Source organism: Aythya fuligula, chromosome 3 (genome assembly GCF_009819795.1).
Source record: "Aythya fuligula isolate bAytFul2 chromosome 3, bAytFul2.pri, whole genome shotgun sequence".
In the NCBI taxonomy this organism is placed as follows: domain Eukaryota; kingdom Metazoa; phylum Chordata; class Aves; order Anseriformes; family Anatidae; genus Aythya; species Aythya fuligula.
This window is the reverse complement of record NC_045561.1, coordinates 60,610,745-60,636,564: the sequence shown is the minus strand read 5'-3', so window position 1 is coordinate 60,636,564 and position 25,820 is coordinate 60,610,745. Positions and strand designations below refer to the sequence as shown.

Sequence of the window (25,820 nt, the reverse complement as noted above, 5' to 3'; positions counted from 1 at the left end):
GATAGATAGATACCAAAGTGGTATTATCAAAATAAACCATCTGTTTTATAAACCCACTATTTACAGAAACGGTTTCTGAAGGTTTTTTTCTTCTTTCTTTTTTTTTCTTTTTTTAACAAAAATTAAACTATACACCAATCTAAGTTACAGAAACAAAAATAACCTTTATAAGATCACATGTATAAAACAAGAAATGAAATGTGATTTTATTTAAGGCAATACTGGGCTACTTCACAAATCACCACCTCAAATATATACACTGCTCCACACTACTAATTTTCTATCACATTCACAACGGATTCTTTAATACCAAATATTGTTTTAAATCTCCAATGTAGCAAACTATTTTTATTCACATTTCCATTTTTATTATGGAATCATAAATGCTTTGTATCCAATTAAAAGCAATGAAAAATGTAGCTATAAGAAAACTATTATATTTATGAGTTAACTACATATGAGTATCATCCATAGATACTGGATGTTAAATTTACAAAAATGAGTGTGTCAGTACGTTTAACCTATGAAATGTTATCTTATCCAGCTCCTCTCCTGTAAAGAAATGCTTTATGCAAAATAAACTGGATATGGCAGACTTACCTAGCTTTAGTTCAAAAGGTCTTAATTTAAAATGATTAAAGGACAGTTTTAAAAACTTGATCACTTAGTTACAAATTAAAATTCCGAATATAAATGTGTCATTTAATAGTTTAGACTTACAGACTGCTGGTGGCAGCAAATGATTTACAATAATAAATATATACAAAAAAAATGTATCTACAAATAAAGAGTACTGTTATACATGAGCAGTGACCTGGTGAAAGATACCAATCACAGACAATTCACAAAGATTTAGTTCATGGAAAGGACAATTTGATAGAAAGTTGAGGTTTTGATCAAGTATTTACAAAGCTGAAGCAATTATTCTGTTCTTCAAGTCCCATAGGGATAAAAACAAATAAGAAATTTACATGACTGATGCCATGTTTTTTGCTAGATTAGATCACTTCAAAATAAAAAGAGCTCCACAGTTACTAGCATGCTTGATGGCTTCCTATTCAAAATAAACTTTATTACAGATCACGGATAAACACACTAGGTTTTCAGTTTTGATTCCCCTTCCTCGTTACCCATAGCAGTTTCTTTTGCAGCTGTAACGTCTGGATTATTCTCCCAGCGTCCATCAAGTTTTCTCAAGCTGACGGTAGGTCTCATTTCCTGAAGCTGCTTCAACACGCGCTCAGTGCAGTCTTTAAGAGCCTTGTCCAAAACGATTTTTACATTTTCACTACACTGAAGCTGGGATGGATTGGCAAACTGTACAAGGGTTTCAGTTTCCGAACACGACCAAGTGACATTATTACTTGCTAGGGAGGAGGTCTTCTCGGTAGATTTCCGTAAGTTTGAATGAGATCCTTTTTTGGTTCCGCCGCCATGGTGGTCTCTTTCAGTGTTTTTCTTTTGCTTCACAGCAGACTCTTCCAGGAACTTGAGGAAGGAAACTTCAAAACCCATAGGCTTAAATGAACTCCAGTCGAAAGCTGCAGGTTGCTCTTCAGCTGTTTGAATAGCAACTGCAGTCTCTTCCTCCCTGTGCGTGCTACTCACTTCGACTGGCGGTACTTCCTCTGTTTTTTCGACTCTCCTCCTCTTACTCTGAGACACATTTTTCTCTTTGCTTGCTCTTTTTAAGTTGTTTGATTTTTGCTTCTCTGCCGGGCAGGAGTTGGTCTCCTGCGAGTCACTATTTACACTGGAAGAGATTTTTGCTTGGTTTTCAGCACTTGAACAATCCTCATTAATCAGTTTAGTAATGAAGAGTTCTGTCAGTTCGTCCACCTCGTCCTTCTCACCTTTTTCACTTTCATTTTGTGGTAACGTAGATGTGCTTGAATCATTATTGCTTGCTAACGGAGCCGGTTCTGCCTCTTTCACATCGCTTTTTTTATCAGTCTCCTCTTGCTCACACGGTGTTTCCTTTACTGGTGACACAGGGTGCTTTTTAGATACAATAAGAAGATTTCTGTGCTGCGAAGTAAATGCCTTGGACAATTTGTGACATTTATAATGCCGTATGATGTTACTTTCACTCGTAACCACAGACGAACATCCTTTAATCATACACGGGTACTGAGTTAGAAACCTGCTCGTACATTCCGACAGGGCATCGTTCCTCGCCTTTATTGAATACACGTGCTTGCCACGTTTCAGTGAATACGCCTTATTTTCTTGAATTTGCATTCCTTTGGAGTTTTTGTTTTCTAAGTTAATGTTTTTCTTTCGTTTTGTTTTCACCGACAGCCTGCTACTTTCTTTCCCCGATCTGTTTTTCAACCCTCTCTGTTTGGACTTCAATGGTTTCTCCTGATTTGCTTTGCTGGAGATGTTTTCCTGACCTGGCGTCAGCCTCCTGGGTCTTATGAGGTGATCTTTATGCCTGTCATTATGTTTATTAAAAATATGCCGGAGGAGGTTAGATCTAGTAGCATAAATACGGTCGCAACCTTCGCAGTCACACTTGAACACGCCATCATCTTCTACCTTGTTTGGCCTTATCTTAACACCATGTTCTGTCTCAAGATGCACGATGTAGTTAAAATACGCTGTAAACGAGGACTTGCATTGAGACTGATCACAAGAAAACCTTCCCACCTCTGGAGCCGCTTTCATGCTTCTGATTTCCTCGGGGGTCATGTTATGAAGCTTCATGTAATGCTGTATCAAGCTGGGCACCTCCTGGAATATTCGAGAGCAGTCGTTCACCTCACACCTGAATTCCCTGACGGCGGGTTTGGTTTCAGCCTCTTCCCGGTCCTCCTTGCCCAGCTCGTTCTCCTCCTCCACCTCAGCAGAGAAGGCAGGAAGGTCTGACTTGTGCACAGCTTGGTAATGAAGGATCAGGTTTTGCTGAATTGTAAACGCCGCGAAGCAGCCCTGATGGACGCATCGGTACGGTCTGTAGGGGCTGTATCTGGTAGGAAACTCCAGAGATTTTGCTACGGGCTTCCGACGTTTCCTCTCCTCTTTTTCCTTCCTGTGTCTCCTCGCTTTGCGCACTTTTGACTGTGCCTGGGAATTACCAAAAGCAGCTGCGTTAGGCTGCTCAGGCTGAACGGAAACCACTTGGGGAGGTTTTTCCAGTCTTTCGGGAATACTTTTTTCTGGTAGTAATTTTTCTAAGACCTTCACAGGCTCTACAGCTTCCTTTATCTGAGCTTCTTTCACCAAGGGAGCCGGAGTTTTGTTTTCTATTATTAGTGTCTGCACATTTTTTATTTCAACAGGGCGCGGGGCTGCGTTTGCGGTTTCATTTTGAGATCTTCTGCCATAAGGCCTTTTAATTTTTAATTTGACCATCTCCTCTGTTGTAAAGTGATGTACAAGCTGGCAGTGTGCTCGGAGGTTAGAGTTTCTTGTGAATGTTTTTGGACAGCTAGCGACAACACATTTAAAAGGAGCGTACTTCAGTTGATGCTTCTTAATTTCGAGTATCATTTCTGCAGTGTACTGATGAACCTTGCCATAGTGTTTAAATAACGCATCTTTTGTCATAGCACTATAGTTGCAGCCTTGGTCCTGACATACAAAGGGCTTATTAACTTTATCACTGAAGTGAATGTGAGTTGTCTCTGAGGCTGTCTGGACCAGGGGTTTACTTTCAGTTGATACAACAGGAACTGCTGGTGCTACTGTATCTGCTGGAGGACACTGGGAAACACTCTCAGAGACCTGGATGGATGAATCATTTTCTAGTTTCAGTTTCTGCAAGCCCTCCAAGATTTCCAGTATTTGAGTATCATCTTTCTGAGATGTTTCAGACTGAGCAGAGTTGCTCTTTGCAGCAGTGGCACTGCCTGCATGCACTGCAAACTGTGCGTGAGTGGGCAGCATTACATTATTGGAAGAGTTTCCTGAAGAAGCCTGTGCGTTACTTACTTGCGAGTTCTGCCCCGAAGCAGTGCCAGCATCCTGAAATTCCGTTTTCACCTCGAGTATCTGTGAGTTCATGGCAGTTTTAATTATTTCAAGGGTTTTTTCAAAATTCTGAATAACGTTGTCTTCTGAAATCTGTTCCTCCGAATTTGTCTGCGTACACGAATTTACAGCCACCATTTGGGAATCCCCATTTTCAGTTTTTACTGTTAATGGGGTATGAGTCTCGAGATTTGTTTTGAAGTTCTCTTTGATACTGGCCATGAATAACTGATTGTCAGCATTACCGAGTTTCTGTGTGAGATTTTCCACCACTGCTTGAGAGTCACAATTTGCCAGCAAGTTGGACTGAAAATTATCTCCCTGTATTTGCACATTTCCGTCAGTGCTTTTGGTTAGAAGTCCCATCGCTGTGATATTATTTACTGCTACTTTCTGTGCTGTGTTAGGTGCAAGCAAGGGTGTAGTTGCTTTTCTCTTCCTCTTTGAAGCACTGGTTCCCTTCTTATTTGAGTTACTCGATCCTGAATTATTGGGACTATTTATAACCGTAACTCGTGAAGTGTTCCCTGCAAAGGTTTGTGCTGCTGCAACAGCATTAGGAAGCGAGCTAGAACATAAGCCATTTTCAATTGTCTTTAGCATTAAGTCATCTGTTGCAAAACCAGGCAAACTCTTGCACTCATTTATTGAAGGTATTTTGGCATTGAGGGTCCTGTTTTGGTCTGTTAGCAGGGTGCTGGGGTTGCAGACTGTCTGCAACAGAGGTGACGCGGTTGAATTGGGGAGAACAGCTGCATTTATTTGCGTTGTACCAGTGACACAACTTGTGGTCACTACATGTGGAAGTACTTCTGTATTATCAAACGTACTTGAGATGCCTGCAGTTTCCAAGGCTTGTTTTATGATTTGATTCCCTTCCTCATTTCCACCGGTATTAAAGTTAGTCACGTTGGCCCGCGGAAACATCGTCTGCAATAAGGCTGTGGAACGATTTTCAGCTGCAAGCAACTGCAGGAAGGATGGGTCCTTAAAACACGACTCTGGATTGAAGGCTGACTCCTGGGGCTGCTGCAAGCTTAACGAATTTGAGGAAAGAATCATACTGGCGAGCAAAGACTGTCCATTAGCCTGCAGAGCTTCCGCAGAGATTTCTGACCCTTCCAGAGGCTTACAGTAAGACCTTTTGGATAAGTGACCACCGAGTGATCTAGGATTAGTAAAAACTCTGAAGCACCTACTACAGATAAATTTGCCGTCCCTAATTATTGCTGGCCATTTTGCCCGCTTGTTATGTTTTGGCTTCCTTTCTTTCCCATTTGGGCCCCGGCCACGGTCCTTTTTTACCTTGTCTGAGGTTGGATGTTGAGAACCAGTTTCATTAAAGTTATTTTCATTGCTCACTCGCAAGGGAAACATTTGATCAACAGTTTCTTCTTTTGGGAAAGCAGAACTAGTGTTCCCTTCTAGCTGAGACGGAAAGTTACTTGAACTATTTTCCAGTTGTGAGAAGACTGAAGTTGGGGCAGTCTCTGCTGGTGAAGGAAAGAGAGACATAGAACCATTTTCTGCGGGCAAAGGAAGAAAAGGATCTGAACCACCGTCAATATTCAGAGGCATGACTGTTTTTGCCAGATCTTCCAACTGGGAAGGTAGAGTTGCACCTGACAGATTTTCCATTTGCGAACACAAAACACTTTCAGGCTCACTTTTAATACGAGTAGACAAACTTGGGTTCATCACGCTCTCCACTACAGGCAGCATAGGATTAGCCAGATTTTCTAAGTGGGTTGGGAACAGCGGGCTGGAGACATGCTGCACTTGACTGGAACAGGTGGGATTCACATTGGTTTTGTTCTGCGCAGTGAAAGCAGCACCACTGGGATTGCCTGCTTGCGGTGGCATCAGATAGACGATCTTCCCATCATTTCCCACGGTTGGTAAATTGCTGGACTTCCGTGGTTTCTTGTTTTTACGCTGCATTTTAAAAGCAGCGTACTGATCGGGGTGTGCTGCCTTCATATGCTTGCCAATGCTCTGCGATGAGTTGTATGTTCGAGTGCACCCCTCGACCTGACAACTGAATTTCTGAACTGGGGCTGCCGGTGAGGCAGCTGGAACTAACGAGCTATTTATGTTAGGCTGCGATGGAACGAACGTAATACTTTCTAAAGTTTTTAGAGGCAGGTTATATAGATTAGCTGCAGCTTTAATACTGTCTTCAATTTCAAGCTTGGAAATGGGTACGCTGTTTCGGTACCCTGCCTGATTCTGCACGCTGAAGGGATTTACAATGCTCACTTGCCTTTCTAAGCTTTTGGATTCAAGGGCTTCTGGTTTTAGTGTGTCTGCACTCACAGGAATATTTTGACTATTTTGGGACTGACTGAGACAATTCTCTTCCTTTCTCTCCTGGAAAACTGGAAGACAAGAATCAACTGGTGAGCACAACTGCTGGGCTCCAGGTTTAGTGGTATCTGCTTTACTGGTAGCAGCAGCCAATTTACCTCTTTTTACAAAGTTTTCTCGGACCTTCTGGTTAACAGCAGGCACCTTAACACTGCCTGCTGGAGCTGCTACTTCTGTCTTCACCGAACCTGCAGCAGACTGCTCTGGACCAGCATTTGGCAAGGAATCACTCTGCCGCAGAGCGCCTGCAGGTGCGCTTACGCTTCCATTCCCCACGGGTTCTGCTTTGATTGGATTCCAGATGTTGTTTTCTCCTTCAGTAAAACCGCTGCGGTTGTCAGCCGGAGCAGATGTCAACTCCTCTTTAACAGCAACTCCAACAGTACTTTCATTAGCATTACAAGGTTGACCAAGATCAGATGGATTAGTCTGGCCTTCGGGCTGCTGCACTTTTTCAGGCTGCTTGTTGTGATCTTCAACGTGCTTTTCCAGTTCGTTCTGGGAACGGTACACTTTTCCGCAGCCTGTGAACTTGCAGGTATAGGTATTATAGTGTTGTGCTTCGTGATCATACAGTAAATAGGCTTCAGAAAAAACTCTGCCACATTTAGGAAACATACACTTGGCTCTGAAGACTTGATGCTCCTTCCTGTGAGTCAGCAGCTCAGCGTAACTGTTGAAACCAGCCTTACATTTCATCTGTATGCAGATGTAAGGCTTGCTGCCACAGTGCATTTGTAAATGATCATTCAGGTGAGTAACACTTACAAAATGTCGCCTACAGTACTGGCAAATCACTTTTTTGCTTTGCATTTCAAGAAAACGCTTAGCCTCCTCATTATCTTTATGCCCCTTTGCATGTGCTATTAGGTTTTTAAAATACTTAAAGCCTTTTTTGCAAAACGTTACAGGGCAAGTGAATTCATTAACAGGTAGTGGCTTTTGAACTGGCACTATCTCTGGTACATAAGGTTTATCTTTGTCATCATTTTCATCATCGGAGCCGTCATTATCATTGAACACAATGAAGTCTGTTGAATAGAGACTGTTCTTTTTAATGGGTCGCTGCTCCTGTTTGGATACAGAATCAGTTTTCTGATTCTCATTGGCAGTTGCTACTTTTGGAGGCCTTCCCAACCTTCTCAGTGGTTTCATAGCAGCCAGTCTCTCTTTGCTGGATTTTTTAACATGCAAAGTTACATGGGGAACAAAGTTTTCTTTAGAATTAAAATTTTGGGCACAAATAGGGCAACTGTAAATTCCATCTTTATAATGTTTCTGCGCATGCCGAACTATTCTATGACCTAGGAATTCTTTGTCGCATAACACACAATACTGCATATAAGCTTGCCAATTCCTAAATCTAGCTGATATGAAACCCCTCTCTCTGAGTTTTTTAATTTCTCTCTTTTTCTGCTTTTCGTCTCTGATACCCTTAAGAAGGCTTGTAGCGTCATCAAAAGTGCCAGCAAGCCCATTCACAGAAGTTTCTTTAGTCTCTTCTTGGCAATCCTCAACCTTCTCATAAACTTCGCTGTCGTTAAGTTCATCTATTGATGACACGATCGACGCCTCCTCTCCCATCAATGCCAGACACTGACGCTTTAGAGTTTTCCAGTCCCAGAATTCGGGATCAAAAGGCCACTGAGTTTTCAGTACAAGTAAGAGCTCACAGCGCAAGGAATTTGGTATTGGAAGATTCTCTTCATCGTACTTCTGGTCAGGCTGATTATAAAGCATTTCAACAGCATAATATGCATCCACAGTGGGTTCGAGAAGAAATTCGCTCAGCTGACAAGCACGTTTAACCTCCAAATCATCTGGAAGCAGACAGGAGATAGTCTTGCAAATAGATATCTTGACATCCGCATTTTCACTGGATTCCAAGCGCAAGGCTTTCACGCACAGCTCAATGCAGGTTGCAAGTCCAGCACCATCAATCTGTAAAGCAAGATTAAACTTAGTAAGTCAGCTTACCATAACCCTTCTTACATTTGTAAGTAAAAGGTATCATTATTTAATCCTCAGTGTCAGGAAAATACACTTATAGAATACTTTTTACTTTAAGAAACATGGTGGTTTATCTTTAGATGCTATTCTTTTAAGTTATGTCATTTGTCTTCATGCTGCTAAAAACCGTGGAAGTTTTCATACAACTAAAATACTCATCAATTTTATGCTCTGCCTAGTTTGATGACTTTTGGCTTGCATGGTAGGGGTGTTCAGTTTATATTAGAGAGCAATACTGAGACTTTTCTGTAACATAAAACCTGCCAGTTGTGTTATAGTTATTTGAGATAAGCTTCTATGGAGCACTAAGTTAACACTAGGTAGAATTAAATGATTAAAAGTGCTACGGCTACAGGAAGAGAAGCACATCATTTTCGAAAAGCTCTGTAATTTGGAAATCCTTTAAGGTGTAAGGGTTTATTTTTGTTTTTAAAGATTATACCACTTCAAAATCAACTGACTATAATTGAACACAAGGGCTCATTCCAACCGAAAGTAGTAAGTACAGGTAAATGTTCCATCACTTAAGTGTTTCAAAGTTCATGTAGATAGCCCTTTATCATTTATGCCCTCCAGCAAAGAAAATTATATTTATGTTCACTTTACACTTCCTCTATGCTGCCAAGGATACATAGAGAGGCCACAGTATACATGAGTATAAAGTCAAGTAAATTTATGAATGCATATGGCTTCTACACATATGGCTTCAAATTTCAGCCATCAGTAAAATAACCTACAGTTCACTAGGGAAAAATCAGTATGGCATGGAGCAGACAGCTCTTAATATCACAAGCCTTTTCAAAAATCATCTCCCCCCCTCTGATTTAGTTCAGGTCTAGAGGAAAAATCATCTTTAAGATTAGAAGCCCATGATGAGCCATGCCAGAGCACTGCAAAAAGAAAAAAGCAACTTTCATACTTAAACTGCATGGACTTACAGAAATCCTCCAACTAAAAACTTTTGGAAGAGTTAAACTTAGCTATAAACCTGAAATAATGCAACTACTGATAAGAAACTAGGAAAATGAGATAAAAAAGTAACTGAGATATATGAACTGAATTTTTAATGCAACACTGGCTCTAAGTCCACAAAAGGTAAGTACTGCATTTATCAAAACAAACCGTATTCTTTGTGGCTTTGGCTTTTGTGGGATTGACTTTTTTTTTCCTCTTTCAACGATTTTCTTATATATTAATACAGAGCCTTCATTTAGTCTCCATCTTTTAAAATATTTGAAATATGGAAAATAATGAAGGGGAATATTAGGACCTGGCAAAAAAAAAAAAATTACCGGACATAGACAATTGCAGAAGTCTACAACTTCACCTTTACATTTTATTTCATCTCAGTTGTGGCATCCAGATCCTTTGTTTATCCTTTTTTTTTTTTTTCATTCCACTGGAACGAAGAGTTCTAATGATTTAAAATGAATCAACTTAGAGTTTACCTACGCGAGGAGGTTGCTATGGTCTTTCCTAAAACCAATTATGATTGCTCCACAGCTGATTCTATACAAAGAGACTGCATGTCTAAAAGCAGCTATCATTAATTTTCCTGCTTACAGTTCCATTTAAAGTCCCATCAAAATATTCTTTCAGGATTGTCCTTACCTCTGAATTAATTACTTTAATCAGGAAGAAAATGTGATAAACAGTCTTAGTTAACACAGAAAGTTGACGACATCTCTCTAGATACACTTGAATAGAAGGCTCTACCCTTTGCTGCAGTTTACTCCAGAAAAGAGTCAGTTCCCTAGAACAAGAGAACAATATTTCAAGGCCAGCAACACAACCACTAATCTGATCAGAAGAAATGCAAGGTTGAGAACAGTATCTATTTTGTGTTTGGGAAAATAATAATATGAATTTATTCACACCTTATCATATAGAGAAAAGCTTTTATACTCACATGATTAATATTTAACTTTCAAAACTATCACAATGGCTCAATTCCAGAAGAACAGATCAGAAGAAAAGCAGTAATGCCACATATTATGCTACAGAATTTGCAGACTCATGATGTTGTCTTGAAAAACATCTTGCAAAGTAGTTTATTCTTTACTAACTGGAATTTTATGCTTCTGTATTCTTAGTAATAACTAATAGCTATAAGAGGATGGCTTTTCTCTGTGGTACCAACATTTTTCTTGATCTGCTCTGCTTTAAGAGCTGAATTTTACTCTGTTTTAGTGAGAAATTAATCAGAAAAGACAAACAGTAATACTGTATCTACATTAACGCACTACTTCACCCCTGACATTAAACATTTCCTAAGTAACAGGTCCTCCTTAGGTGCAAATACCAAGGAGTGCTTAGTATCCTACAGAATGGTGTAACCCACAAATATTTATTATTATCTGTTAATGCAAAATCCTGCATGCACAGGTGCTCTGCTGCTGCTGCACATGGAAAAGAGGTGCACAAACAGAGCACAGCAAATCCTTCAGGAACTGTACAGGTTTGGAAGCACAACCACGCTGCGAGCAGATGGGAGCTCAGACTAGCAGCTCCAGTATCTGCCAACAAAGACCAGTTATTTGTTCCCACATCACTGAAAGCAAGCCCTAAACAACAAATATTTTAATCTAGCTGCTTACTCCAGTTATAGAGTGAACAGCACCTCCTTTTCCAGAAATTTGACAGAGGAAGAAATATTGTGTTATGAAATAAGGACAGAAGGGAAAAGTATTTATGCGTTAAATTCATCATAATGCTGACTAGCTGCCTGCAGATATTAAATTCCTCATTTCTACAACACAAGATTATTGTCAAGAAAAATGATTAGTCAGCTACTAGTATTTGTTAATGCCTCCTCACACAGTACAGCCTTCAACCTCCCATAATGGAAGCTAATCTGATCAAAATCTTTTTTTTTTTTAAAGTCTAATTTTTTTAATCATAGACTGGTTTGGATCGTAAGCGACCTTAAAGGTTGTTTAATTCCAACTCCCTTGGCACGGGCAGGGACGCCTCCCACCAGCCCAGGTTGCCCAAAGCCCCATCCAGCCTGGCCTTGAGCAACTCCAGGGATGGGGCATCCACAGAGTCTCTGGGCAGCCTGTGCTAGGGCCTCACCACCCTCTGAGTAAAAAAATTTCTTCCTAACATCTAATCTAAACCTACCCTCTTTTAGTTTAAAACCATTACTCCTTGTCCTATCCTTACACTCCCTGACAGAGTCCCTCAACACTCTCCTGTGGGCCCCCTTCAGGTATTGTAAAGTTGCTCTAAGCTGCCCTGAAGCCTTCTCCTCTCCAAGCTTTTTTTTTTCTTTCTTTTTTTTTTTTTTTTAATTCAAACTTTCCAACAGCATTATCTCGTTCCTGTTTAGCTCAGATTTTATCAAATAAAGAATGTTAACCTATGGCTTAAGCATCAGTTCTATCTTCGCGAAATATTTTTTGTTGTTGCACTAGACATAAAACAATATCCAAACTCACCAGGCACAGTACATCTCTCCTTGCTGCAGTTGGCGAGACAAAAATGCTGCACATAAAATTAGAGCACTTTTTTCATCTCCATCAGATTCTAGGTTACAGATCATTTCTAGAGCATCTTTGCAATCTACTTCTGCAATCTGGGAGGAAAGAAAACAAGACCAAGACTAAGCAAGTGGTTTCATTTACAGACATAAATGAATCTAAACCTTTACAAAAAGACAATTTAGAACTTAGTGGGTAGTTAAATATCAAACTGAGATACATTTGAAAGCAAATCAGTGTGTTTCTAGACAGCATCAAAATTCATTATGCTAAGAGAAAAACTTTTTTTTTTTCCTGAATTGAATACAAACTTGTTTCTCAAAGACATTAGTCGTATGTCTGATGTCCCAGTTACTTAAACTTTTTGAAGTACAGCATTAGTTTTTCCTACATACTACATGCATATGGTAAGCGGAATAATAAGCAGATTTAGAACATTAAATCGCAGCCTAACACAAAAAGACTACTATTACCTGAAGTTCTAACCCAGTCACTGATGTTACTACTGTTTGAATACAGCAGGCGGTCGATAAATGAAGTTTAATGTGAGCATTCCAGTATTTTTTAAAAATCAAAGACTAAAAGAAAAGTGAAGCTATACAGCAAGGAGCAGATCAAGTAAATGCTTTCCTACAGGAATACTACAGTCTGCGCCATGTAATTTAAGCCACAATGTAAGCACTTAGTTTCATAGCACAACAAAGCAAAAACCAGTCACTCAGTAGTACTAGGCAATTGCATCAATAATGAATCAGCATCGTTGTTGTAACTACTACTGTCTATTTTGATTCTCAGCAGACTGATTTGATTACATCAATTAGCACATCTGGCAGGACATGCTGGTATTTATTCTTCGATGTTGGCAGCTGAAATTAAACTTGGCCATTCCAACAGCACTACCGAAAGTCTCTTTTGAGTAATCAGAAGAAATCCCAAAGCAAGAAACAAAAGCCCCAACCCAAATAACAAGATACTTTAGTACTTTGGATAGGGTGACAGCCCAGCTTGGTTTGGCATGATGGTTATCTAGCTATTTCCCCAGCAATTAAGCTACCATTCTGAAGAGTACAGCAACTCATTTTTTTCCTCTAAATTGACACTGTAAATCTGCTAATAACCCTTCACTGAACTTAGGCTTAAGAATCTCAAATTCATCTTCTAAAGAAAACCGTTTCTCTCAAAACCTCAGAGAGGATGGATAAACATAATTGTCATACCAATTCAGACTGAAGGTCTGCTTCACTCAGCACCCTCTCTCAGACAGAGACTCTCAGTTAAAAGCTTAGGGAAGAACACATGAAGCTGGTTTTAAAAATAAAAGGATTTTTTTTTTTTCTGATACGTTTTTCCAGCCTCTCTGGATTTATATGGACCCAGCTTCCAGCAATAGTCTGTACAGATCAAGCCACTAAGTCTGTCAGTCTAAGCACTTCAACGTCCTGCAGATTACAATTCTCCACATTTTTTAGCAATTTAAGATGAAAATGATTGCAAATGCAACTTTTCTGCCTATTCCGAATTGATATCAAAAGCTCCATAACGTTTCCGAGTGATCTGTGCTTTTTGTATTTACCTTGAATTTCCATTTTCTCCTACCATTCTCAGGCTATGGAAGGGCTACGAGCCCTTTCAGTTCAGAAGCCCACCTTGACACATTAATAGTGTACCTGCCTTCTGTTTGTAATACGTGAACTTCCCAAAACAATTAGTAATACTGCAAACAGTGCTGCCACTGAAGCTTCAAAGCTAAGCAAGCCAAGCTAAGCAAGCCAAGAAATACCTGCATTAGGTTATCTGGGATACCTCAGTTCTAACTCTTCTGTGTGCTAAGAAACACGGGATTCACGATTCATTCACTGACTGAGCCCAGTCTGCTTTGGGAGCGTGGCAGGGCTGAGTAATGAAGGAAGCATGTTTGCAGGGTCACACATTCCAAGTTTAGCACGCTAACACAAGTACAGTCCTGTCACAGCCTCTCCTACGGAGTTCCTGCTGGGATCACTGAGCCTGTTCTGAAATGGCCCCCTGCAGCCAGAGGTGGGAGTGTAAGACCGATCCTACCTCCGTCAGAAGAACATGCCCAGGGAGATGCTGTCATCTTAGAATTTAGTCTATATCTCGGGTAGGAAGCTCTTCCAACTCTAATCATTGCATAATTTTCATCCCTTTAAGACCAATTTCAACATGCTTAATACTTATTACGAACATAAAAGATGATAGAGACAAAAAACAGCAAAGAGATGCAGACAGACAAAAAACCCCGACAACTGAAGTTAGTTTTCCTTTATTTTCCTTTAAGAAGGAAAAAAAAAAAAAAAAAAAAAGCTCCAGTAAAATTTTGGGGTTGAGTGAGAAATGGAGATGTCACCTGAAAGAATGCAGAATAGCAAAGCTGTCATCTCTTTTTTGACTTTTGCATTTAAAAATGAGAAGAATTTTGTATTTCGAACCAGATCAAATATCTGATTTCACCTGCAATTTCACCTCCTATTAGAAGTAAATTGTGATTTCCTGACATGGGTCAAAACCATTCAATTCAGAGGAAGAATGTACAGTAGCACCTAAAGGGCTCCACTCTACGTGCTAGATATTATGCAGAAAGTTACAGTTAAATCAGTAAGAGTAGAAAAATCATTATCTCCACTTCAGGAAAAGGAACTGAGGTACAGATTTAAAATACTCTATGCAAAATTAAACGTAACGTTGTGGCAGAGGCACAAAATGCCTTCTAGTGACCTAATACTGCACCTCCACAAGCGTTCCAGTCAGGAATTATTTCTGATCAGTTTAGAAGTGCCTTAAACACAAAGAAAAGCAGAACACCCAAAGTATGTTAGATCATATTTTAAAACTAAACATCTTCTACATAAAAAACAGCCTAACTATATCTAGTGAGTTTATTATTATTAAAGAAAGAAGTCTAAAAAAAAAGTTCTTTATTTTTTTTTTACTTACTTCTTCCATTAGCTTTTCATTTGGTGATCCTGAACAAAGACAGACCAGGTAGGTTTGCTTGAAATTGCCTTTTGCACTAATTTCTGGATGATCAGAGCACAGTTTTGCCAGGGCAGTAGCTTGCATTAATTGCTTTGTTTTCATTAGGTGCTTAATACGCATATCCAGCAGGACAGGGCCTTCAAACACTAAAAATTCATTCACTTCAAAGAAAAACAAGCCAAAATGTTACATACACGTTTCATAGCAGATTACAGAATTAACAAATCACATTTACTCATTTGTGGTTAGCCCAGAAATTCTATGCAAATCGTAACAGGTACAAAAGGTACGAAGCACAGACGATAGAAAATCTGAGAACTGTACTTGTTTATTTATTACAAGGACTCCCTGCTACAGCAGACTTTTTATCTATCTGCAGGTTCTAATTCATTCTAATTTCTTGGTAAACAGCTGCACACAAAACAGATTTAGGAAGCATTTAAAAATTAAAATGATTAGGTACCATTTAATTATAGCTCTACAGAAAGACAACAGAAAGTCCCAGCTCTCACATCCATCTTCATGCTTTTCTGCCATGCCATTGCTAAAAGTTGCTTTTTAAAGACCTTGATAGAAGGATGAAGGTGACAAATTATCTGAAATTCTCTGAAATGCTGTTAAATACTGCATGTTAAGCACTTACACAGTGCAGTCAAATTCTCTTTTTTTCAGTCAGGTTTTTTACAAAAAGAGGCATGTCTTGGATGCATACATTTGACTGTATATAGGTTAAAATTCAAAGAGACACGAAGGGCTCGATTTCATTCAACTATATCATGTAGATGCTCTGTTACCAGAGTTAAAACTCCAGTGTGCTGCTCATACAATCCAAAGTTAAGTGCGTCAGTGGAAGGCTTATGAATCCTACAGAAAAGGAGAGCACAGAGCACGGGTTGTTCCAACTCTTTATGAATACAGCTCAGGTGCCATCAAGGTCTTCAAGATCAAAATTACTCGAGCTCTGAAGCATGAGATATACTACTACTTCCAAAATATTTAAAGCTAATTATTTAATCTAGATATACACAATCAGTTTTATTTAATCCTTTTGACATCAACCACTACCCTGTGACAACTGTTTCCACAAGCCAGTTATGTACTGCATGATTTTTTTTTTTCAATTTCCCATATCTTAATTTAATGAAACAGCATTTTAAACAATAAACACATGCTTTCCCTAAATACCTCCTCTGTACCATTCTTTTGTGAAAAATTCATGATATTCTCCCAGTGTTAGGGTAAACTCTTGGTCTTTACTAAATGGGATTTTTTCCAGCCTTTGAGGATTTGCATCACCCCTTCCTGAAACCTTCTGGGCATTTGCAATGCTCATTTTTTGATACATATTGGTAGAAACATTCATTATATTCTCCTGAATTTACTTGCATTGAATTTCACTTGCATCGTGTAGCCCATTCACCTGATTTATTATATTCTCTTGATTTCCAATGTCCTGTTTGGTCTTGATGAAATAATTAAATAATTTCAGCATCTGTAACATTGATTAATTCAGTCTAGTATTTGAAATTTTAGTATATTGAACATGATGTTTACTGAAAGGAAAAACGATCCATCTTTTATTCTTTACTTCTTCCCATCCTAGTTAGCTTTTGATTCATGACTGTCTTTCATTTTATCTCATGATTTCTCCTTCTTCTAGCTGCTCATACAGGATATTACCGAAAGACTATCTTACAATCAAAATTAGGTCAACCATTTTTTTTTTTAATCATTTTAGTGCACAGAATTTTAGGGCAGGAAATACTGCCTTTTGCAAAGGGCAGGCCTGTTACACCCCTTCATTATTTTTACGCATGAAGATATCTGGTTGAATTATCTCAACCAACTTGGTAGTTATTTGTTCAGGATTCTTGTGCAACATGACAAATGATCATCCAGGGCTCACTGATGCGTAAGAACATTCAATCAAGTAAGACTTCTTTCTTCCCTTCTCTCTGTCGATGAAGATATAGCCAGTTCTTGAAGATACAGCCAGTTTTTTATCCACATGGAAACAAAGTAAGACTACGTAGCACACAACAGACAATTGATAGATGGTAGCCATTTTCATGTTTATTATAGTGCATTTCTGTTTTAAACAGCAGAGATGTTCTTTCAGTGTCCTTTCAGGTGCCTTATTACAAATGTTCACACTCTTGTCAACCCACACCTGACCTACTGATTAATTACAGCTGATAGGCTTCGCTTTGCTCTTCCTCCTACCAGGTAGGACCCGTAATCCCTTCACCCACAGTGTTTACGGTCAGCTAGTCTGCTTGGAATAACACTGGAACATTTTACCTTATTTCTGTAACACAATACAGGAAGACCATGGAGACTTTAAGCTAGGTTGGTAGCGCAGGACATTTCATTCTGATTTAATTACTACACTTAATATTTTAGAGACTTTGTTCTATCTACTAATCCTCAGTAATCCTTCCCTTTAGTGTTTACTGCTTCAGTTAGCTTACCTTACGTAATCATTAGAACATTTTCTGTTATCTCCTCAACAAGACACAGGAAGACCTTAGGGTTAAAGCTACATATTAGCTCTTAAGTCTTTATTCTAATCCAACTGATTATAATCATTACAGTTATGTTTTGAGTGAGCTGTCAAACGTTAAGTTTTAATTATATTTATTTCGTAACTGAATTACGTGGTGTATTTAAAGACAAAAGACAGGACCAAGGTTGAGGGAGTAAGTCCATGGTGGTGAACAGCCTCAAGTGTAAGATTTTATTTGTTCCTGGATTTATTTTTTGCATTTTATAAATGTGTTTTATAGTATGATGTCTTGTTTAAAAGTTAGTGCAGACAAATTGCTAGTTTACTGTAACAAATATAACTTTATAAAAATACTCTGCTTTACATCTTTACAGGTCAAGGCAGTTAATCTCTGTGAGTACAGAACTTGAAGTATTTAATAAGAATGACAGTTTAATGATAGCATCATTCTTTGAAGAATTATTAAATGCTGTTTCTGAGCACTGTTCATTGAAATTCACAAACTTGTTTGTACAAGCCACGTGAAACATTCATTTAAAATATCCAGTTAACAGGAGAAGAAAAAAAACAAGCAGGTGACATCTGATGGATGGTACTCTGACCTGGGAACTCTGTCAAACCCGGTGATACTGGAATCTAACCTTTTGGGAGAGTTTCCCCATTATTCCCTTGCATGCCACAGTTGCTGTCTCAGGTCATACTACCAAGTGTTTCTACAGCAAGTCCACAAGAACTACTATGAGCTTTTATTACAGGTAATGCTTATAGCATACACACAAAAAAAAAAAAAAAGAGAAGAGGTAATCCTGAGATTAGTAGCACACAAGAGCGCACTAGCTGTGAGCACAGTTTTGTAAGTAAGAAGTTCTCCATGTGGACAGTCCACATGCATGTCACGTTTTGGCTGACTGGAAGACTTCCAGAACACAAAGCAATGAACATCTGCCTTAATCAAAGCACTCATAATCCTACTATCCTACCCTTTGCCAATTCTTGAGTAAGTCAATCTGCCAAAGACCTTTATTTCTTCTCAACCTCGCTCTGGCCAAGAAGGATGAAGGCAGGAGGTGAACGTACATGAAGACTATCCATCTCAAATCACTTCAGTTACTAGGGAAGTAACCTTCTTAGTCATCTTCAAGCATTAGCCCACGTGTGCGTTCACACTGGGGGTGACTCTGATCTGTACTTGATGCTTTGTTAATTACCTGGAGCTGAGTCTCAGAATCCTTCATGCAAACAACATCTCAGCACAATTCTGCTGAATGCAGCACCCATCCAGTATGCTTCTACGAGGGCACACTGTCTGATGAAAGGGTAGAAGTTCCAGGTGGCTGCTTTGCATATACCCAGGATGAAAACACTTTTTTTTTTTTTTTTTTAAGTGATGCTGTTGGTATCATTTGACTTCTGGTAGCAGCGCTCTGATTACCCAAAATAGTTCCGTGCTGGCTATTTAAATTCTAGCCTGCCCTTTATCCACCTTGATATTCTCCAAATAGTGATGGTTGTGTCCTTGAACATCTCTTCAGTGGACTGTACTTCAGAAGTCTGCCTGCTACATTTAAATCTATGAAAAATTCAATAACTTCATTCTTGACATCAAGGTTTAAATCTCTAAGGATAATTGGAATGAGATTTAATAAATGCAGCCGCCTCACTTTCTGTACTGTTATCTCAGATCATTTTCCTCTGGACAATTCTTCCACTCACCCTCAGTACCAGATGAGGCGATACCAACGACAGTACAGCCTTAGGTTTTGGAGGATTTCATGATCACTGCAAGGAAATGACAACCTCTAGGATGGAAAGAAGGTTCATGCTGAAGAGCACAAGCCACACTGACAGAAACTGGTAGCAGAAGTGTAATAGTAGAGCATTTTTAGCCATTGTAAAGGTTATTACATAACTCAAAATACATAAGCCATATTTCAATTTTCAGTCTTTCAGACACTAAGCATTAAGACTGACCAGATCAGACATACAACTTCAAGAAAGGTAAATTCTGGTTGTGTAAATTCTAATTGTCATGAATTCAGGTGAGTTTTGATTCAAGACCAAAATCAGTACTGACCTAAAATTAAAATCAATAGTTCATTCAAAATTAAAATGGTAGTTCAGGAGGCAGTAAGACAAAGGACTCACTATCACTTGAAGAATTAATACTGGACTGGTTAGGTAAGATAATGAAGCAGGGAAACATGAAAAATTCCTCACTCCAGATATAAACATCGACTGTTCATCAGCATTCTGATGCAATCTCAAAAAAAAAAAAAAAAAAAAAAAGCCTTGCAGTTGAAACCTGTAGTAGTGACAGGTCCAGTCATCTTGAATTTCATGATGTGGAGGAGATTATATTTTCATGTCTAGTACGTATCTCCCAGTTTTTTCCTGCTTTGGTGCTGGGACTGGTTACTCCCATTATCTGAGGGATATGGGAACTGGTTGAGTGTTGGTCCACAGTAAAGAATGTTAGCAACACATTCACAAGGCATCCCTGAAATGTTGTATGAGAACACCGGTACTTTGCTATTGTCATGACCCAATGGGTTCATGTAACTCTGGGTGATCTCTGAAGTGTCCCCTTTAGAGATTATATGTACGTATGGTGCTACATAGCCAAAACATAAATTTGACGCATTCTTTAAAGGCACAGGAGACAGGTTTAGGTAGAAAAAGAACAAGAAAATTTGCATGAGGAATTTACAGATCCCAAGCACACTTTTAAGAGAAAATTCTCTTAAAGAACCACGATTTGAATCAAGAAGTTGCAGGGCTGTTTGTTGTGCATCAAACATTTTTGTGCGTCATTTTGGATGGGCAAGGCTCAGGAAAGAGAAGGAAGAAGTTTGTGGAACCGATGGGAGAATCTCTTTTTGGGCACTGAACTGCTCTGAGGGCAGTGGAAGATGGTGTGGGTGTTCTTCAAATGACTGTAGGTTGATTCATGACAGACCATTCCAAGCAGGTTCAGGAAACTCAAAAGGAGATTCTCACAGCAAATCTCATGTGACAGCCAAAAGCAGTGCTATCGACTCAGACGTCCATCCAAGGGGCCCCACAAATGACATCCCAAGTCCCTATTGACACTTCGGTTTGTGAAAATAAGTTATCTTCAGAGTCACGGGTCAACAATAACAACAAAAAAAATATACCCCTCAGCTCATTAGGAATCCAAACTCCCATTTCCACCCTAGGACTCAAAGGCATAAAGAGAAAGCAAAAAGACAGTGCTGATGTTCCAGTTGTAGGAGGAGAGATTCGTTTTCTTCAGAAACAACTCAAGTGGGATTTCAGCATTGTAAGACTCGCCGTAGAGGAGATTCTCTTTTATTTGGTAACATCTATCACACAGAGTATGATAGCTTGTTGACAAATTTGTCAACATTTGTAATCACCAGTGTGCTAATGAATTAGGGCAATTCCAATGTTTGTCACTCAAAGAGGTGACAAATCAAGCACCTAGAGAATATTTACAGTTTGAAAAGATTTTATGCATGTATACACACAAATCTGTACCCGTATCTCTTTTCCCAGGTGACAAGTGACAGGGCACAATAAAATGGTCTCAAATTGCATCAGGGAATTGGACACTAGAATTTCTTTGTGGAGAGGGTGCTCAAACATTGGAACAGGCTACCCAGGGAAATGGCAGAGTCTCCTTGCCTGCAGGTATTTAAAGACACGTGGCCATGGCCCTCAGGGATGTGCTTTGGTGATAGGACTTGGTAGGTCAGATTCATGGCTGGACTTAATGATCTCAAAGATCTTTTCCAACCTATATGATTCTACAATACCAAACAGATAAATGCTTACACTAATTGTTATTTAAAGACTGAACTGATCAAACTTGACAAATGATAACATCTCAGTGTAACAACACTTGGGAACTTCTGCAATGTTGCCTTCACTGTTTGATGTTAAGAACAAGAACAAGATCTTGTAAAGAAAGTTTACTAATATTCTGAAGATTGTTATACAAAAATTAATGTTGAAAACTGCTGAGAGGCAGCTGTCCAGTGAAAGAGTGCTAATTGGTAACCAGTGGGAGTGCTGGATTACAGACAAGAAAGAAAACTCCCTGTGTTTTTGAGTTTTTATATTACTAAAATATCCTTCAAATTAGCAAGAGAGCACAAAACAATGCAGTATTACAGAACAGCAGTAGCTAAAGTACAGCTTATCCATATTCTTGATATTCAGTTGATATGTAATATTACAATCTTGCCACTGATAGAAGAGATTAAAAAAAACATAGCAACAGGACCAAACGGTTCACATTGGTTAAATGGATGAGAACATGGTATAAAATGATGGAAGGCAGACTGACAATCACCAGACTACAAACCTACCAACCTGGACCTTCAAGTTGAACAGAATGAGGTTACAACATGAAAATAACTTGAGTTATACTAACATCTAGGCTTAACGAGTCTCAAAGCCATACAGAAATACTAGTACAGACGTCAAATATGTTTTGCACATTGGAATCATTACCTGAATGGGGATGCAAACACCTTCCAATACAAAAAAAAAAAAGAGTCAGAGAAACTCATAAGCACCAAGCACACTATCAATGGCTTTTTTTTAAAAAAATAATCAATTTTAACACTGAACAGAATTCAGAAACAGAAAAACTCATCAGTAGCTTCAGAATTCTCTCTCTCCTGAATGTCATGTACACTGCTGTTTGGCTTTCTTTGTGGAAGGGGTAACTCTTTCTTTTGATGAGATTTTATCATGACATGTAATCTTTTGTAATTTAGGTAGGTACCATTTTCTACCATCAAGACAAGTAATGACTAACAGGAGTTGCTCAAAAGAGCAGTCAGTCGTAGGAAGAGATGTCCTTGAGCAAAAAACGTTCAGGACTAAAAGGAATCCAGAAACATCAGGAGAAGTCTTCATAGGAAAACACTGATAAAATGAATACTCATCACAAGATCCACAAGCAAGTTCTAAAGGAACTCAAATATAAGACAACTATACACTAATTCCAAATTTCTCATAGAAGTACCCTATTGTTGCTAAAAGGCTCTTGACGTGAAGCTAGTAAAACAGTATCCAAGGGGATTCTGAGAACTGTGTAACAATCCAACAACTGTATGAGGTACATAATAAATGATTAAGTGGCAAAATGCAAATCCTGCAGAAGACTAAATATAAGCTTTTTTTTTTTGATTTAAAACAGAATCGTGCTATACATTTATTGTATTTATCTGAGGGAGTTACGAGACTGAGGATAAGGAAGATCCAATTAATGTTCTAAGGGCATTAAAAGAAGTCCCTCAGAACCTGTAAATATACCAATCTTGTTATTAGAAACCAGATTGTTATATGGATAAACTATTAGTTAAATGAAAAAAAAAAAAAAAAGAAAAACTCTCAGTGGGTTCTATGAGGATCTCTACCAGGACCTCTGCTGTCCAGCATTTCCATAAGTATTTGGAAAAAGGGGAAGAGTACAAGCTGACAAAATCTGCTGACAAAGTTTATTTAAAAAGTCTATTGCAGAAGACCGGAGGACCACAGTACATTAAGTGACATAATGCAAAATGCACAGAACCACAGAATGGTTTGTGTTGGAAAGGACCTTGAAGACCATCTACTTCTATCCCCCCTGCCATGGACAGGGAGACCTTCCACCAGACCAGGTTGCTCAGAGCCCCATCCAGCCTGGCCTTGAATGCTTCTAGGGATGAGGTATCCACAACTGCTCTGGGCAACCTGTGCCAGGGCCTCACCACCCTCTGAGTAAAGAGTTTCTTCCTAATATCAAAGCTAAATCTCACCTCTTTTAGTTTAAAGCCATTCCCCCTTGTTCTATCACTACACTTTTTGATGAAGAGTCCCTCCCCAGCCTTCCTGTAGGCCCCCTCTAGATACTGGAAGGCCACTATAAGGCCTCTCCCCAAAGCCTTTTCTTCACCAGGCCTAACAACCTCAACTCCTTCAGCCTCTCTTCACAGGAGAAGTACTCCAGGCCCCTTGACCATCCTTGTGGTCCTTCTCTGGACTAGTTCTAACAACTTGTTCTATCAACATTCAAATGTTAATAAAACACTAAAGTGATTTTTGTAGGGTAAAAACACAATAACAACCTTATATGCAGAAAAATAGGCTGTGTGTCAGGGAAAAAATCTAATACTGTAAATTAAATATTCAAGAAACAAAGTGGTACTAAACCATTCAGTTTTAAGAAAAAACTGGTCTCTTGTATCTCAAGCAAAAAGCAAGTCTAAAGTTAGGAAATAACATGATAGGAACACAGAACGAAGCAGGAATTCACTACATATACATGTTGACTCATCTCATTTAGAAATGGGACGGTAGAACTGGAAGACAGTGTGAAAGACTGAAGAAACTACAGGAGAAACAGAAGCATAGGGATATGATAGCAGTCTAATGAATCATGTCTTACTGAAAGGATGCATTCATTAAAAGATCTGAGTAACAGTTCACCTTTTTTTTTTTTTTGTCAGTAGAGAATACCACACAAAATAAGCAGGTGTTGGGCTAAAAGGAGGCTGACAGTAAGAGGAACTGCTTTACTTGACGTGAGAACTGTTCAACTCTGCCACAGACACTTCTGTATGCCAGTTCATACAGATTCTAAACCAATTAGGCAGCCTCAAAGAATCATACCAATCAGCCAAGACTCATTAACACAAGGATACCAACTCTGAATTGCAAATCTCTGGCACCTGAAATAAAACATTGGGAAAATATCATTGTACACCTAACACTGTTCCTATACCTTTCCCTTTTCAACTGCTGGGAGCCAATCTCAGAACTGTGCTATAAATTAATTTTCAGTGCTATCCCACTTTGCATTTCATAGCTCAGTAAATACCACCCATTTTAAATATATTTTATGTAAAATAGTTTTTGAATACCAATACTGAACTAATCCCATCACAGAATAACCTATATGCAACCTCCCTTTCACGTAAGTTATAAAGAAAATGGCAAGAGATACCCATCTATTATTACATTTTATGCAAATTACTAACATGAAATTATTCGTACATTCTTAGGAACATACTGTTTTAATAATTCAAAGAGTCATACAAGTGCATTTTATTTAAAAAGCTTATAAATTATCACAAGCTATGTTGAAGATTAATTTAACAAAATAATATTCCGGAGTATTATAATAACGAGGCATATTTTTTTCTAATCATTTTGAATTTTACCTTTATCTGGATCCAACTGTTCCTGGGAAAGAATGCCACACAATATTGGGTTCTTCCACACTCCCTTCTCTTGAGTAAGTGTAGTTAAAATATGCAGTTCCCGGCTGCCATTTTCCATCAAATTTTTATGAGCCACCTGAAGGATACATTTTACAAAATGAAATGTTATAAAAAAAAAAAAAGAACATGTCTTTAATATTCCTTTATACCTTATGCTGATAACAAAACATCCACTCACCTACCAGATAAAGACTTGAATGTATATCAAAACTATCTTAACATTTATCCTATCAGTGTTACTTCTGCCTCCGTCTCCTAAGATTTAGGCAGAAAACCAAAGAGATGGAGCATCCCAAACTCACACTGTCATTTATCAACTAGAGATGCTACTTACATTTCTGAAACTAACTTTTGAAATATGCCCCCCTTTTGAAAACGGAGGTTGAGAAATCTCTTGCCCACATCTTTGTGTGGCATCAGCTGCCTCAACTCTTCAGCACTTGACTGTTTTTATGCACTGGGCACACTGAACAAAGTATTTTTGCAAAGGCAAAGTCTTAAGCTGTAAGACTTCACTTGATGGTTCTATACAAGGCAGACTGAATTCCTAAATCCAACCAAAATACCTTTTACTTCACTTAGATAGCAAGATTGATTCTGGAACCAGAGTTGTGTTTGGGAGCAAAGTAAATAGTCTAAATACTCCATGGATTAAATAGAAATGCGCAACTAACACTGGTCCTAGAATGAAGGGCTCATTTCAAGCTCTTCATTTTTCTTTTACTTCAAACCTGATCAGAAAGCTACAGAGCTTCCTGGCTCAAGCACAGCTCTTAAGAATTAATTTACATTAGGCAGATGCTAGTAAAAAGAATTGTTCTGAAAATCGCTTTGATTTTTTCTGCATTATTTAGGCTCAGAATCCTGTGGTAACTGTATCTCATCTTTTTCACTGTCATTATTTCATTCTCCTTACATCTCCCAGCCCCCATATTTCCAGCAAATTGCAGAATACCTTGAGTTGGAAAGGAGCCACAAAACCCCTGCACCCCTCTCTGCAGGGCTGCAATCAAGCCACTTGTACCCCAACCTACATGTACACATCCAGGATTGCACACCACCTCTGGTGCAGCATCTGGTATTTGTTCTTGGCAATTTTCATACAATTTGTTATTGCCCAGTGCTCTTACCTATCAAGATGTCACTCTAAGGCTTCTTTACCCTCAAGGGAATTAACAACTCTTCCTAATTCAGTACCTCCTAATTTAGGCACTCAAACCCAGTGTC

General features: G+C 38.8%; 1 protein-coding gene across 2 annotated transcripts in view; it reads right to left on the bottom strand.

Annotated features, from left to right (window-relative positions):
* Positions 1-180: 180 nt before the first annotated feature.
* Positions 181-25,820, bottom strand: part of ZNF292 (zinc finger protein 292) — a 56,838-nt gene continuing 31,198 nt past the window's right edge. Inside the window, exons 4-8 of one of the 2 annotated variants that reach the window (XM_032183784.1) lie at positions 24,534-24,669; positions 14,790-14,992; positions 11,793-11,929; positions 9,964-10,105; positions 181-8,283 (exon numbers count right to left, since the gene is read on the bottom strand). In XM_032183784.1, coding sequence (XP_032039675.1) covers positions 1,096-8,283; positions 9,964-10,105; positions 11,793-11,929; positions 14,790-14,992; positions 24,534-24,651 — 7,788 coding nt within the window. In that variant the 5' untranslated portion in view covers positions 24,652-24,669 and the 3' untranslated portion in view covers positions 181-1,095. Of the gene's footprint in view, positions 8,284-9,963; positions 10,106-11,792; positions 11,930-14,789; positions 14,993-24,533; positions 24,670-25,820 lie in introns of those variants that run through there. The other variant, XM_032183785.1, reaches the window with a different exon arrangement.